This window comes from Leptopilina boulardi, unplaced genomic scaffold (assembly GCF_019393585.1).
Source record: "Leptopilina boulardi isolate dan_hultmark-lab unplaced genomic scaffold, ZJU_Lbou_2.1 LbouV2_58, whole genome shotgun sequence".
NCBI lineage: Eukaryota > Metazoa > Arthropoda > Insecta > Hymenoptera > Figitidae > Leptopilina > Leptopilina boulardi.
The window spans coordinates 50,141-62,593 of record NW_026138003.1 but is presented as its reverse complement, the minus strand read 5'-3'; the positions used below and the strand labels follow the sequence as shown (position 1 = coordinate 62,593).

The window sequence follows — 12,453 nt, the reverse complement described above, 5'->3', positions numbered from 1 at the left end:
TAAAAATGGCATCAAAATTGACGGGACACGAAATAGTTATATCCGGTATAGCTGGAAAATTTCCAAATAGTGATAATATCAACGAATTGCAGAAGAATCTTTTAAATAAAATAGACTGCATTGGTGACTGCAAAGCTCGATGGGACTACGGTATGAATTATGGTTTGGTTTTATATAGATAGCTAACAATAAGTTTTAGTTACGGTAGCTCATAATTAACTGTCAGAGAAAATATGTTAACTGTTAATGCTAATTATTATATATGTATTAGCTATGAAAAATTGCTATGCAATAGCATTGGATTTAGCTAAGGTAGATAACTTTTTTTCTCCGTGCGGATAAATCCAACAGGATGTGCAATAGAAGATCAAATAAGAACATACAATTAATTAATTTAAAGTAATAATTAATTGTAAACTTTACAGAACATTCTCAAGTTCCTCAACGAATCGGTACAATGAAAAATATTGACAATTTTGATCGTGTATTTTTTGGAGTTCATGGAAAAATACTAGATTGTATGGACCCTTTGATAAGAATAACTATAGAAACTGCATACGAAGCAATCATAGATGCTGGAATTAATCCAAACAATTTGAAAGGTAGTAAGTCGGCAGTTTTTACTGGTAGTAGTTTTTCAGAGGCAGAAAAATCATTATTTTATGACAAATCTATGGTATGTGAATTTTTATGTTTGTAAAATTAAAAAAAAAATTTCTCTTATTTGATAAAAATATAATTCCCAAGATCGATTTAATTCAAAACTATATCAATACGACTTGTTTTTAGTAATATTACCGTCACCATACTCATCAGTTACATTCAAAATCACACAAAAATCCCAAAAAAGAAATTAGAAGTTTTTAAAAGTACTTAAACAGATAAAATAAAATTAATTTTCAGCAAAAAGGCTACGGTTTATTAGGAGTATGTCGTGCTATATTGCCAAATCGAATTTCTTTTTTTTTCGACCTCAATGGACCAAGTGCTAACGTCGATTCTAGTTGCTGTGGAGGTGCCAATGCTTTACACGAAGGATTTATCGCAATTAAAGATGGACGAGTTAAAAATGCCATTATTGCTGCCAGTAATATTGTTTTACATCCACAAATGTCACTACAATTATTTTTGTTAGGTATTAGCAGTTTTATATATCTTTGGTTATTAAGTTACTTAATGAAGCAGAAGATCAAAAAGAACAATATAACATATATTTTCAAAATCAATTTTAGGACTTCTATCGCCTGATGGCAAAACAAAATCATTCGATGATGCAGCTGATGGTTATGCTCGCAGCGAAGCAACTGTAGTTCTATTTCTTCAAAAGGCTCGAGATGCAAAGCGCATTTATGCGGAAGTGAAAAATACAGGCATTTGTTTTGGAAATATCAATAATGACAAATCGCATTTTTATCAGACCTATGAATCTCAAGCCAATCTAATGAAAAACACCTTGAAAGAGTGTGGTCTTTTTGCTCAAGACATTTCATACGTAGAAGCCGACGGTTCAGGTATTAAAGATGTCGATGCCGAAGAAGTAAAAGCAATTGACGAAGTTTACAATGAAGGTCGAAAATTACCCCTTTCAATTGGATCTGTCAAATCTAATCTTGGCTCCAGTTCAGCTGTTAATCCACTCAATGGAATTATTAAGGTTTTAAAAATTATTAACAATTTTAATAAGTACTAATCATTTAAAAATATCACTTAACGCAAAAGCAAACAATTGTACTGACATTACGTACCGTTTGCATTGATTTAAATATACTACACACTAAAAATTTGACATCTGTTAATTTTGTAAGGTGATCACTGCAATGGAATCAGGATACATTCCACCAAATCTTCATTTTAAAGAGGCATCTAACAAAATCCCTGCTCTTAAAGAAGGTCGATGTAAAGTTGTAACAGAATTAACTCCCTGGACTGGAGACTATGCAGTCGTTAATAGTTTATCATTATCTGGTACTAGTGCTAATATTATATTAAAAGATTTCAAAAAGGACAAGAAAAATGGAGGAAAACCTGACGACAGTCTTCCAAGATTAGTCATGTGTTCAGGTTGTACGGAAGAAGCTGTTGACTACATACTAAGCGATGTTAGTTTTACACTATTATTGATTTTATTTATCCATGTAACAAACGAAGAGATCTTTAAATATTATAATATAATGATATACTTTTTGAGATATGAGAAAATAATGTATATACTTTACAGCTGGAAAGCAGACCTGTCGATGTAGAAATGCTTCAGCTTATGTATGACATATTTGAAACTGAAATTCCAGCTCATACATATCGAGGTTATACAGTAGTCCCTCCATATGGATTAACAAAGATAAAAACGAGAAAAATTGAACATTACTCGAATATTAAGAGAGAAATTTGGTACATGTTTTCCGGTATGGGTTCTCAATGGGCCGGAATGGGTAAGGTTTATTAAACTACACAAAAATTATGTTAATAAATTATATTACCTAAAATAATTATGTTAATCTAAAAACGTTTGTTCATAAAGTGATGTTTAATTTAAAAAAAAAACAGGAAAAGCTTTGTTGCAAATACCAGTTTTCGAAGAATCTATAAAGAAATGTGATAAAGTCCTTAAGACCCGTGGGATTGACATTATGCACATCATTACAGAAAATGATCCGAAAATATTTGACAACATTCTAAATGCTTTTGTTGGAATTGCTGCTATTCAAGTAACTGAAACTTTTAACAATCAAATGTAAAATAAGATATGGTTAAAAATCTCAAGAACTTTAGAAATATACCTTGAACTGAGTAAATGGTAAACATTTTTGAATTATTATTTTAGATTGGGTTAGTAGACCTGTTAACTTCGATTGGACTGAAACCAGATTTTGTAATTGGTCATTCAATTGGAGAATTAGGTTGTGCTTATGCTGATGAATCTCTTACAGCAGAGCAAATGATTCTTTGTGCCTCAGCTAGAGGTTCGGCTTCTGTGGAAACAGATTTGATAAAAGGATCAATGGCAGCAGTTGGTATTGGATATAAAGATATCAAAAATTTTTGTCCGCCTGATATTGAAATTGCTTGTCATAACAGCGAAAATAATTGTACTATCAGTGGTCCTACAGATTCGGTAAAAGCATTTTCCACACAGTTGAAGGTAAAAATATAATTTAATTATTTATTTTTCAAATCAAATTTTCTAGTCGAACAAACTTTTTTTGTCATCTTAAGAAACAAAATTTTTTTACCAGACGAGAAAAATTTTTGTCAAAGAAGTTCAGTGTGGTAACATAGCCTACCATAGTCGGTATATTGCTCCAGCAGGTGAAAAATTAATAAAATACCTTCAAAAAGTAATACCTAATCCAAAGCCTAGAAGTAATCGTTGGTTAAGCAGTTCAGTTCCACGTGAAGAATGGAAATCTGCTAAGGCTCAACTATCATCCGCAGAATATCATACAAATAATTTTCTAAATACTGTTCTGTTTGCTGAAACAGCAAAATGTATTCCATCGAATGCAATTGTTATAGAAATAGCTCCCCACGGTCTTCTACAAGCAATCGTGAGAAAATCATTGCCAGAAAATGTCCTTAATGTACCGTTAGCCAAAAGAGGTGATTCAGACAATGTCTCATTCCTTTTGGATGCGTTAGGTAAAATATACAATGCTGGTTACAATATCAATGTGTCCAATCTTTATCCTAAAATCAGCTATCCAGTATCACGAGGAACACCGTCAATTTCATCTTTAATTCAATGGGATCACTCTACTAAGTGGTGAGCAAACTTTAAAAAATTAAACTAGAAATGATAAAAATGGTTAAATAGATTTTAACTATAACCTGCTTTTGTGAAATAATTACTAATAATAATAAAACTTCAAATTATAGTATCAAATTAATCAAATAATAATGCAAATTATAAATTAATATTTTATTTTAACCACAGGTGTTCTAACACAATCAAGCAAGATGATCAATTTAAGAAAGGAGAAATGAACTTCGTAATTGATTTAAAGGATGACAAGTGGCAGTATCTAAAAAATTTCAAGATTGAAAACAAAATTGTGATTCCTAATTTTTTGTACTTAAAACTTGCCTGGGATGTTTTAAAATTGTTCCAAAATAAATGTGTACTCTCAATAATTTATCACAATGTAACAATCCATCAGCAGCAAGTAGAGATACCAATTGAAGAAAATATCGTTTTATTAACAATGGTTCAAAAAGGTATATGATTTATTATATATTTTTTATATTTGTTCTATATGATCAAAAATTTATATGCTAATTTATTACTTTTTCCAGGCACTGGTTTCTTTCAAGTAACCAATAACGAAATTGTACTATGCTCAGGAATATTGGAAGCAATTAATGCTCCTGATGAGAACTGTATTCAAGTTCATAAAAAGGACGAAAAAATTTATCAGAATTTAAGTGAAAGTGATGTTTACACTGAATTACAGATGCGAGGTTTACAATACTCAGGTCCCTTTAGAACGATTTGTAAATCATCAACTAATGGGTCTCAGGGAACTTTAGTATGGAAAGATAATTGGACAACATTTTTAGATGGAATGTTTCAGATGTATGTCTTTGGAAATTATGTTAGAAAAACACAAGTGCCATTTAAAATTAGAAAAATCATTATAAACTTAAAACAGCACAATGAAATTATTAGCAAGTCACATGGTGAGTATTGCATTTTATATAAAAATTCTGATTTTATAAAAATATTACCAATAAATATCAATAATTGATTAAAACACTATTTTCAGAAATACCTGTATCAGTTGATAGTAGATTTAAAACTATTAATGCAGGTGGTGTACAAATGGAAGGAATTGTTCTCAAATATATTTTGCATGAGTCTTCGAAAAATAGAGTTGTTGCTAAAAAAATTAAAATCTTTCCTGGAACGGATGGGGCATTATCTAATTTATCAGAGATATTGAATATGACTTTACAATTTTTAAATGAAAATACAGAAAAATCAATTCCAATATATATCGTCGATGATGATACTACTGATGAGAAAAAAATAAAAGGAATATTATACACTATTCTTAATGATAGTCTAGAAGGAAAATTTAAAATCGATATGATACCTTCTTTCTGGTTGACGGAAAATAAAACGAAATCAAGTGATATTGCACTTTTAATACTTTTCAACATAATGCAATACACTCCTCAGAGTCTAGCAAAATTTCTATCAAGCGGATCCTTCCTATTAACTTTCGCAGAACCAAAAAACGAAAGTTTAGTTTTGAAAATGTTGTATTCTGCAGGATTTGGGCTTGTTCTTAAAAAATATTTTTTGGACGATCGAGTTGCATTGCTCCTTCGTCAAAAGCAATACGTCAATAAAACTACTATTTTGAATATCAATGATAATCAAAATTGGTCCAATCAAATAAGGACAATAGTCAGATTGAAAGATTGTGATCGTCTGATAATTGTTGTCAGATCTCAAGAATATTCCAATCTTGGTCAAAATCTTGTAGTACTTCAGGAAGATGAATACGGAGATAAAATTCAAATTGTAGACATTCAAGATCCACATGTTTCAAAATTTTCTTTAGAAGACGCTTTCTACAGTTCACAAATAGATCTAAATTTGAAGATGAATATTCTATTGCCAGGTAAAGTTTGGGGAACGTACAAACATTTTCCAATTACCTTGAACCTTCAACGCATATTGAATTGGAGAGCTGAACAGTTGAATCCTTCTGAATTAGAATCTATTTCTTGGGTCGAGGGATTCCCTAGAAAAGTTGGTGACACAATAAAAGTCGAGTACTCTGCAGTCAATCAAGCAGATATTCTGTTAGCAACTGCTAAATTGGCATTAGAAGACATAGAAAATAGACTTGGAATGAATTTATTTGGAGAAGAATATTCTGGAATTAATTCAAAGGGAAACAGAGTTATGGGAATAGCAAATGGTACATTTTCAAATTATATAACAGCTGATACTAATTATACGTGGAAAATACCTGACAACTGGTCTTTAGAAGATGGCGCAACTGTACCTTTAGCATATGCAGTTGCATACTTGGCTTTGGTGATAAAGGCAGATGTACAAAAGAACCAATCTGTTTTTGTTTACGACAGCGCATCTTCCATTGGCCAAGCTGCCATTAATGTAGCATTAAATATTAAGTCACAAGTATTCGTTGGATACGTTAATGATATTGACAAAGAAAACTTAAAAAGTAGCTTTTCAAATATTCACGAAAACCATTTTATAAATGCATCAAGAAATTTTGCCGATCAAATCATGGCACATACACAAGGCAGAGGAGCGAACCTAGTAATCTATAATGGAGATGATTTAAGTAAAATAGATACTTTTTTGATGTGTGTGAAGAATAAAGGAAACGTTATTGTCATTGGAAATTTACAAGATACATTTAGTAAATCCGTAGGCATGCGAAATTTCTTGAGATATACTTCTGTGTTCTCAATAAATCCAACGAAAATAAACAATCTTGATGTAGCAACGAAAAGAAAATTATCACTAATGATTGAGAATGGAATAGCAGAGCAAACTATAAAGCCGTTACCTAGACGTACCTACTCTAGGGATATGTTAAAAACTGCTTTTATTGACGGAGCTTCAAATAATGTTTTTGGAAAAGTAAATTTCTGTTTCTTTCATTTTTTACATTTTGCTTATTGGTATTTAAAGCAAACATTTAATATTTTATCTAAATTCATTTCTTACATTTACAGATCATTGTTAAAGTACAGCCGGAGGATGGAAGCGATGAAGCTCTAACAATACCTCGATTCTTCTGCAAAAGTGAAGGATCTTATTTGATAATTGAAGGATTGAGTGACTTTGGACTTGAACTTATTGAGTTTTTAGTTGTAAGAGGTGCCAAAAATATTATTATAGCTTCCGAATCGAAAAATACAAGAGCTTACAGTGAACACAGAATAAATTTGTGGAGACAATATGGAGTATCAGTTGTTGTTCGTGATAAAATGGACTTTACCCATCAAGAAAATGGAAATGATCTTCTAGAAGAAGTTAGTACAGTAGATGCTATTTTCGATCTTCAGCGTATTGATAATTTATCAGCAAGCACTTCTAATTCGAAATATTTGTTTACCAAATATATTTTTGAAGAATCTAAACAAATATGTCCTGATTTAAGACACTTCGTCGTTTTTTCAACATGTAAAAATGTCAAGGAAAATGTCGATGAAATTTTGTTAAGAGAAATCGGTTTGATGAAAATTTGCACGGAAAAATCAAAAGTAGATACCCCGGGACTTTTAATTTTTTTGGGACCAGTTTCTGAAATTGTGAAAAGCACAACTGAAAACGAGAGGAATGTTCCTTTGTTATCAATTCGTAGTGTTATTGAACAAATGGATAATTTAATTGGATCGAAAGCGTCCATTGTATCTGTTTCTCATAAATCATTTAAATACGATTCTGAGAAGGTGAGAAATCATTGAACTTAACTTTATTTTTCAATTTTTATAATTTTATTGAATAAATAAATATAAATTTTAATTATAATATATAATTTTTGTTTAAATTTGTATAGGTTAAAAAAGTAAACGATACTACTGAAGAAACGGCAAGGTCAAAATTTGACAAATATATTTCAGAAGATCAATCCATATCAACGACTTGGAGACTTCAGATTTTAGATGAAAAATAATTCTCATAAAATATTGTAAAAGATTGAGCTGAGATTTTATGAAGAAATTGAATGTATTCGTTATTAACGTTCCACGGTCAAGAAAAAATAAAAAAACAAAAACAAATTAAATATAAAATTGTAAATTACAGAAAAATAAACCTAAAAGTTTTGAAATTCTCTCGGAAATTCTCTTTAGAAGATTCTTTAAACAAATTTCACATGAAACACGTCGGTGAAGTTTACAACATTTATGTTCAACGATTTAGAAGAAAAAATATTTTTCTATGCATATTATTATAATTTTTTGTCCAAAAAATTTTTATAACATTTCTCGATTAACATGAGCCAAAAGTTCAGAACGTTTAAATGAACAAAATATTTTTTTCAATCTATAAATTATTAAAAATTATAATGTCAATGTAAAATAAAACAGTGAATTAAACAATTATTAAATTAATAACATCTTTTTTAGATATTTTAAACAATATTTTGTAATAAAATTCGTACTTAAAGAAGTTGCAAAAACAATTTTGTTAATATGAACGTTCAAAACTTTTGGCTCATCGATTAACAATTGTTAAAAGAATTCTTGTTTAAATAACGAGAAAATGTATTATAAAATTGATAATAGTTTAATATATTTTTAAATAATTATTTCTACTCACTCATATAGGATTCACTGCGGTTGTAACTTCTGGTTTTATAAGCAGAAATACCATCGAAAAGATTTTTTTGTTCAATTTTCCACCTGAAAATAATAAGCGTTTGATTTAATTTAAATAGTAAAAATACTATTTATTACATTTTTTACAACTACACCATTAATTGCTAATTAATTGATCACGCCCAAAAAAAAAGGATTTCATAAAATTCTCGTACCTCAGAACAGAATGGAGTTACAGCAAAATTATAACTAAAAAGTTAAATTCTTAAACGGTATTAAAGACTTTTCGAAATCTGTTTAAATATATAATTTGTAGACTCAAAAATGTTTTTCATTAATTAAGTTCCACTTTCATCTATTTATAAGAAATAAAAAAAAATTTTATAATTGAAATATTTATACCAATAAGAAAATTAAATAAATTAGTTATTATTAATTATTATCTAATACCATCGAGTGATAAATTCACAGTTGAATTAAATAATATATTTATTTTTAATAATACGATTTATATTTATTTAATTAATCAATTTTGTTTTGTATAAAAAAAACCCCGCACCATTTACATGGGAATTTGGGGTCCGGTTAAATTTTCTGCAACTTTGTAATTTTGTAGTTTTTGACCTCCTGAACAAAAAATGTAAATGTCAAAATTCCAAAAAATGGACAAATTCTTCAATAATTGAGGTTTAAGTTTAAAAAATAGTGTTTAAAGCGAAAAAATTTCAAAAATGAGTAAAACCAAAAGAACTAAATAAACTTTCTTAAAAGTTTTTTTTTTTGTTCAGGAGGTCAAAAACTACAAAATTACAAAGTTGCAGAAAATTTCACCGGACCCTAAATTCCCATGTAAATGGTGCGGGGTTCTTTTTATATTTAATAAATATTCAGAAAAACGACGAATAAATTCAAAATAATGCATTCAAAAATAATATTTATTTTCGACATTGTGACCAAAATTTTATGTATATTTTAATTTGAAAGTCGATAAACATGTCTTTTATTAAAATTAACAATGATTATTTAATATTAATGCATAGCGTAAATTAAAATACATATATTTAAAAATTAAGAAAAAACAGATTACTCAATTTTTTGGAATAAAGAAAAAAGTATTGCATTTAATGTCATAATTTTTTTTTGAATTACAAAAATTCATTTGAAGAAACGAGTAATAACTAAATAATTGTTTTAAATGTGAATGTATGGAAAGAAGTTTTCTACAATTTATGAAAAACAAGCGAGCTAGGAGTAAAGTTCTTTTAGCTCAATTAAATTTAGGGCAAAGCAAAAGTATTATGTAAATGTTTATATGTCTTCGAAACATTTAAAATAATAATAAAATGCTTATTTTTGCAGTGTACATACTAAATATTTGTATTGTTACGAAAAAAGAAATTGTTGTTCATGTCACTTTATGCCTGAAGTTCTAAACGTCCAAATAATGAACACAATTTTCTTGGTCTATAATTTTTTAAAAATGACTGAAAAATTAAAAAGTATATTAAGCATTTAATAATTTATTTTTATATAAGTTTACGGACAATAAAAAAGCAATTATTTTATAATGAAATTTGAACTTGAAAAGTAGTGAACAAATTTTTCGTTCATTTAAACGTGAAGAAATTCAAACACACATTTAATACCACTCCAAATTGTCCCCCCACAAAAATATATATTTATATAAACAAATAATACTTACGAAATACCATAGAAGACTGTTTTTTTTTTCAAGAAAACTATCCCAAAAGATATTATTGTTCAATGTATTGTCACTGAAAATGCAGCCGCAATGTTTATGCATTTTATAGGTTATGTTTACTTGCAGATAATTTTTCACATTTTTGACCAACACTTTTATAAATTTTCCAATAGTTTACAAACTTCATAAATGCCTAAATTTACGATTCTTAAGAAAAACACAATAATTCTGAAATATTATACAGGATAGATTGAAATACTTTTACATTAGATACACTTTTAACATTTCTTCTATGTAATTAGAAAAGACATAGAAAAAGGGAAAAAGTGAAAGATGGTCAAAATTTTGTAAATTTAGACCGTAGCAACACTTGAATTTTTTATGCTATTTTGAAAATTCGAATATTATGGATATTAGTATGTTATAAATGTCACTTTATATAATAATTATAATATTCTATTTAAAAAAATATTTTTTTTTAATAATAAAATATTAAAATTTAGCGCGTTGATAGATCGGAAATACTCAAATGAGATACGCCACCTTTTGACAGATTTTAAAAATACATTGATAACTTCCTGTGTTCATTTCTGTTGTCTGCTATTTGCACGTGAACCACGTGAACAAAGCATTGTTGTTTCTTTTTACATTATTTATAAACAGTTTGTTCTTAAAAAATACATATTTTTTTTAAATATAAAAAATGGAGTTAGATCAGTCAGCCAAAGAAGTTGAAGATATGGATACAACAGACGTGAAAGAAATGAGTTACGAGGATAAACTTGAATTTGTTAATGCCATCTCTCAACCCATGGCTCCAAAAAAATTATCAAAAAAAATCTACAAATGTATTAAAAAAGGTATTGATTAACAGTAATTTTTAAAGACCTTAGTGTTTTATTTAAAGAATGTGATTTTAATATTGAATTAAAATTTTTTTTTTACTATAAAATTTGGTAAATACCGCTACATAACCTTAAAAGTATGTTTGAAACATTTATACATAATATTATGAGTATTTTTAATATAATTTATGATATCTTTGTTGCATTTTGTTTATTAAATATATATCAACAATTACATTTTCATTAAATCGAAATTAACAAGTTTTCTTGACAAATTTGCTTTTAAACAAAAATGCATTGATTTTAAAATACTTTTTTTTTGTCCAATTAAAACGATAAATATATTTTACAGTGATTTAATAAAATTTATCAACCAAAAGTTCTGAATGTTCAAATGAACAAAAAAAATTTTTCAATCTATAAATTATTAAAAATTATAATATGGCAATGTAAAATAAAACAATAAATTAAACAAATATTAAATTAATAACTTCTTTTTAGATATTGAAAACAATATTTTGTAATAAAATTTGTACTTAAAGAAGATGCAAAAAAAATTTCGTTCATTTAAACGTTCAAAACTTTTGGCTCATTAAAATTTACCATTTAACAACATTTATGTTGTGTTTTTTTTTACATATGTATCAGTTCATTTTAATATTGCTTAAAAAGTGTATAACTTTAATTTTGTAAAGTAAAATTATGTTTTTATTTTACTTTTGTTTGTTTCTAGCATCAAAGCATAAAACTTTTGTTCGAAATGGACTAAAAGATGTACAGAAATGCATTCGAAAAGGAGAGACAGGGTAAATAATTTTATTACTAATTTTATTAGGGAAAAAACCTGAAATTAGGCAGACATTTTTCCTTTAAATTCTCATTTTTTTAGGAATTTCTAAAATTCGCAATTTAATTTCTCCTCATCTTTCTAAAAATTTTCCTGTTTTTTTTTCTTTTTCAATTTTTAGAAGTAAAAGTTTTAAATTAATAAAAATTTATGCAAAAATATGATAGATTTTTATTATTAGTAGTTAAAAAGATTAGATATTTATTTATGCTTAATTTGTGATTATTGAATATTTTTTTAGGATAGTGATATTCGCAGGCGATGTTTATCCAGTAGAAATAATGTGTCATTTACCAGTGGTTTGTGAGGATAAAAATATTCCATATTGTTATACACCTTCGAGAACTGACATTGGATCAGCAATGGGAGTTAAACGTGGTAGTCTAATGGTTCTTATTAAGGAACATCCAGAATATAAAGAACTTTATGACGAAATCAAAAGTGCTATGGTAACACTTTCTACACCACTTTAGTTTATATAAGAATATATTTACATTTTGTTAATATACATAAAATTTACATTTATTTTTAATGTACAAAATAACTACATTTTATATAAATTACAAAAAATTTTCTAATTAAATTTCTTTCAATTTTTCATATAAAAAAAAATTGTCTTATTTCTTATAATTCCTATATTTTCAACATTATCTTTTTTTTTGTTTATCAATTTTGATTTATTAACTTAAAATTTTTTGTATAGGTAAAAAAATTAATTTTAATTACAAATATAAAGGATTTAGTGAGGAAGG

The 12,453-nt window shown here is 27.5% G+C and overlaps 3 protein-coding genes across 3 annotated transcripts; all 3 read left to right on the top strand.

Moving 5' to 3' along the window:
- Positions 1-5: 5 nt before the first annotated feature.
- LOC127290287 (fatty acid synthase-like) lies at positions 6-4,779 on the top strand. The gene is made up of 12 exons (XM_051318772.1): positions 6-150; positions 426-676; positions 904-1,135; positions 1,233-1,654; positions 1,806-2,099; positions 2,219-2,429; positions 2,545-2,705; positions 2,822-3,139; positions 3,234-3,760; positions 3,932-4,212; positions 4,291-4,666; positions 4,761-4,779. The coding sequence occupies exons 1-12, from the start codon at positions 6-8 to the stop codon at positions 4,777-4,779; spliced, it is 3,237 nt and encodes a 1,078-aa protein (XP_051174729.1).
- Positions 4,772-8,068, top strand: LOC127290205 (fatty acid synthase-like). Its single transcript, XM_051318640.1, has 3 exons — positions 4,772-6,622; positions 6,718-7,437; positions 7,545-8,068. The coding sequence occupies exons 1-3, from the start codon at positions 4,817-4,819 to the stop codon at positions 7,659-7,661; spliced, it is 2,643 nt and encodes an 880-aa protein (XP_051174597.1). The 5' UTR covers positions 4,772-4,816; the 3' UTR covers positions 7,662-8,068.
- Positions 8,069-10,590: 2,522 nt separating this feature from the next.
- On the top strand, positions 10,591-12,313 carry LOC127290276 (H/ACA ribonucleoprotein complex subunit 2-like protein). Its single transcript, XM_051318750.1, has 3 exons — positions 10,591-10,869; positions 11,588-11,660; positions 11,943-12,313. Exons 1-3 carry the CDS (start codon positions 10,713-10,715, stop codon positions 12,172-12,174), a joined length of 462 nt encoding a protein of 153 aa, XP_051174707.1. The 5' UTR covers positions 10,591-10,712; the 3' UTR covers positions 12,175-12,313.
- The last annotated feature ends 140 nt before the right edge of the window (positions 12,314-12,453 follow it).

Coding starts and splice junctions, on each gene's coding strand:
- LOC127290287 (XM_051318772.1), top strand. CDS start 6: ATGGCATCAAAATTGACGGGACACGAAATAGTTATATCCGGTATAGCT. Junction 151..425: donor CAAAGCTCGATGGGACTACG/GTATGAATTATG, acceptor TAAACTTTACAG/AACATTCTCAAGTTCCTCAA. Junction 3,761..3,931: donor TGGGATCACTCTACTAAGTG/GTGAGCAAACTT, acceptor TTTTAACCACAG/GTGTTCTAACACAATCAAGC.
- LOC127290205 (XM_051318640.1), top strand. CDS start 4,817: ATGGAAGGAATTGTTCTCAAATATATTTTGCATGAGTCTTCGAAAAAT. Junction 6,623..6,717: donor CAAATAATGTTTTTGGAAAA/GTAAATTTCTGT, acceptor TTACATTTACAG/ATCATTGTTAAAGTACAGCC. Junction 7,438..7,544: donor TTAAATACGATTCTGAGAAG/GTGAGAAATCAT, acceptor AAATTTGTATAG/GTTAAAAAAGTAAACGATAC.
- LOC127290276 (XM_051318750.1), top strand. CDS start 10,713: ATGGAGTTAGATCAGTCAGCCAAAGAAGTTGAAGATATGGATACAACA. Junction 10,870..11,587: donor CTACAAATGTATTAAAAAAG/GTATTGATTAAC, acceptor GTTTGTTTCTAG/CATCAAAGCATAAAACTTTT. Junction 11,661..11,942: donor ATTCGAAAAGGAGAGACAGG/GTAAATAATTTT, acceptor ATATTTTTTTAG/GATAGTGATATTCGCAGGCG.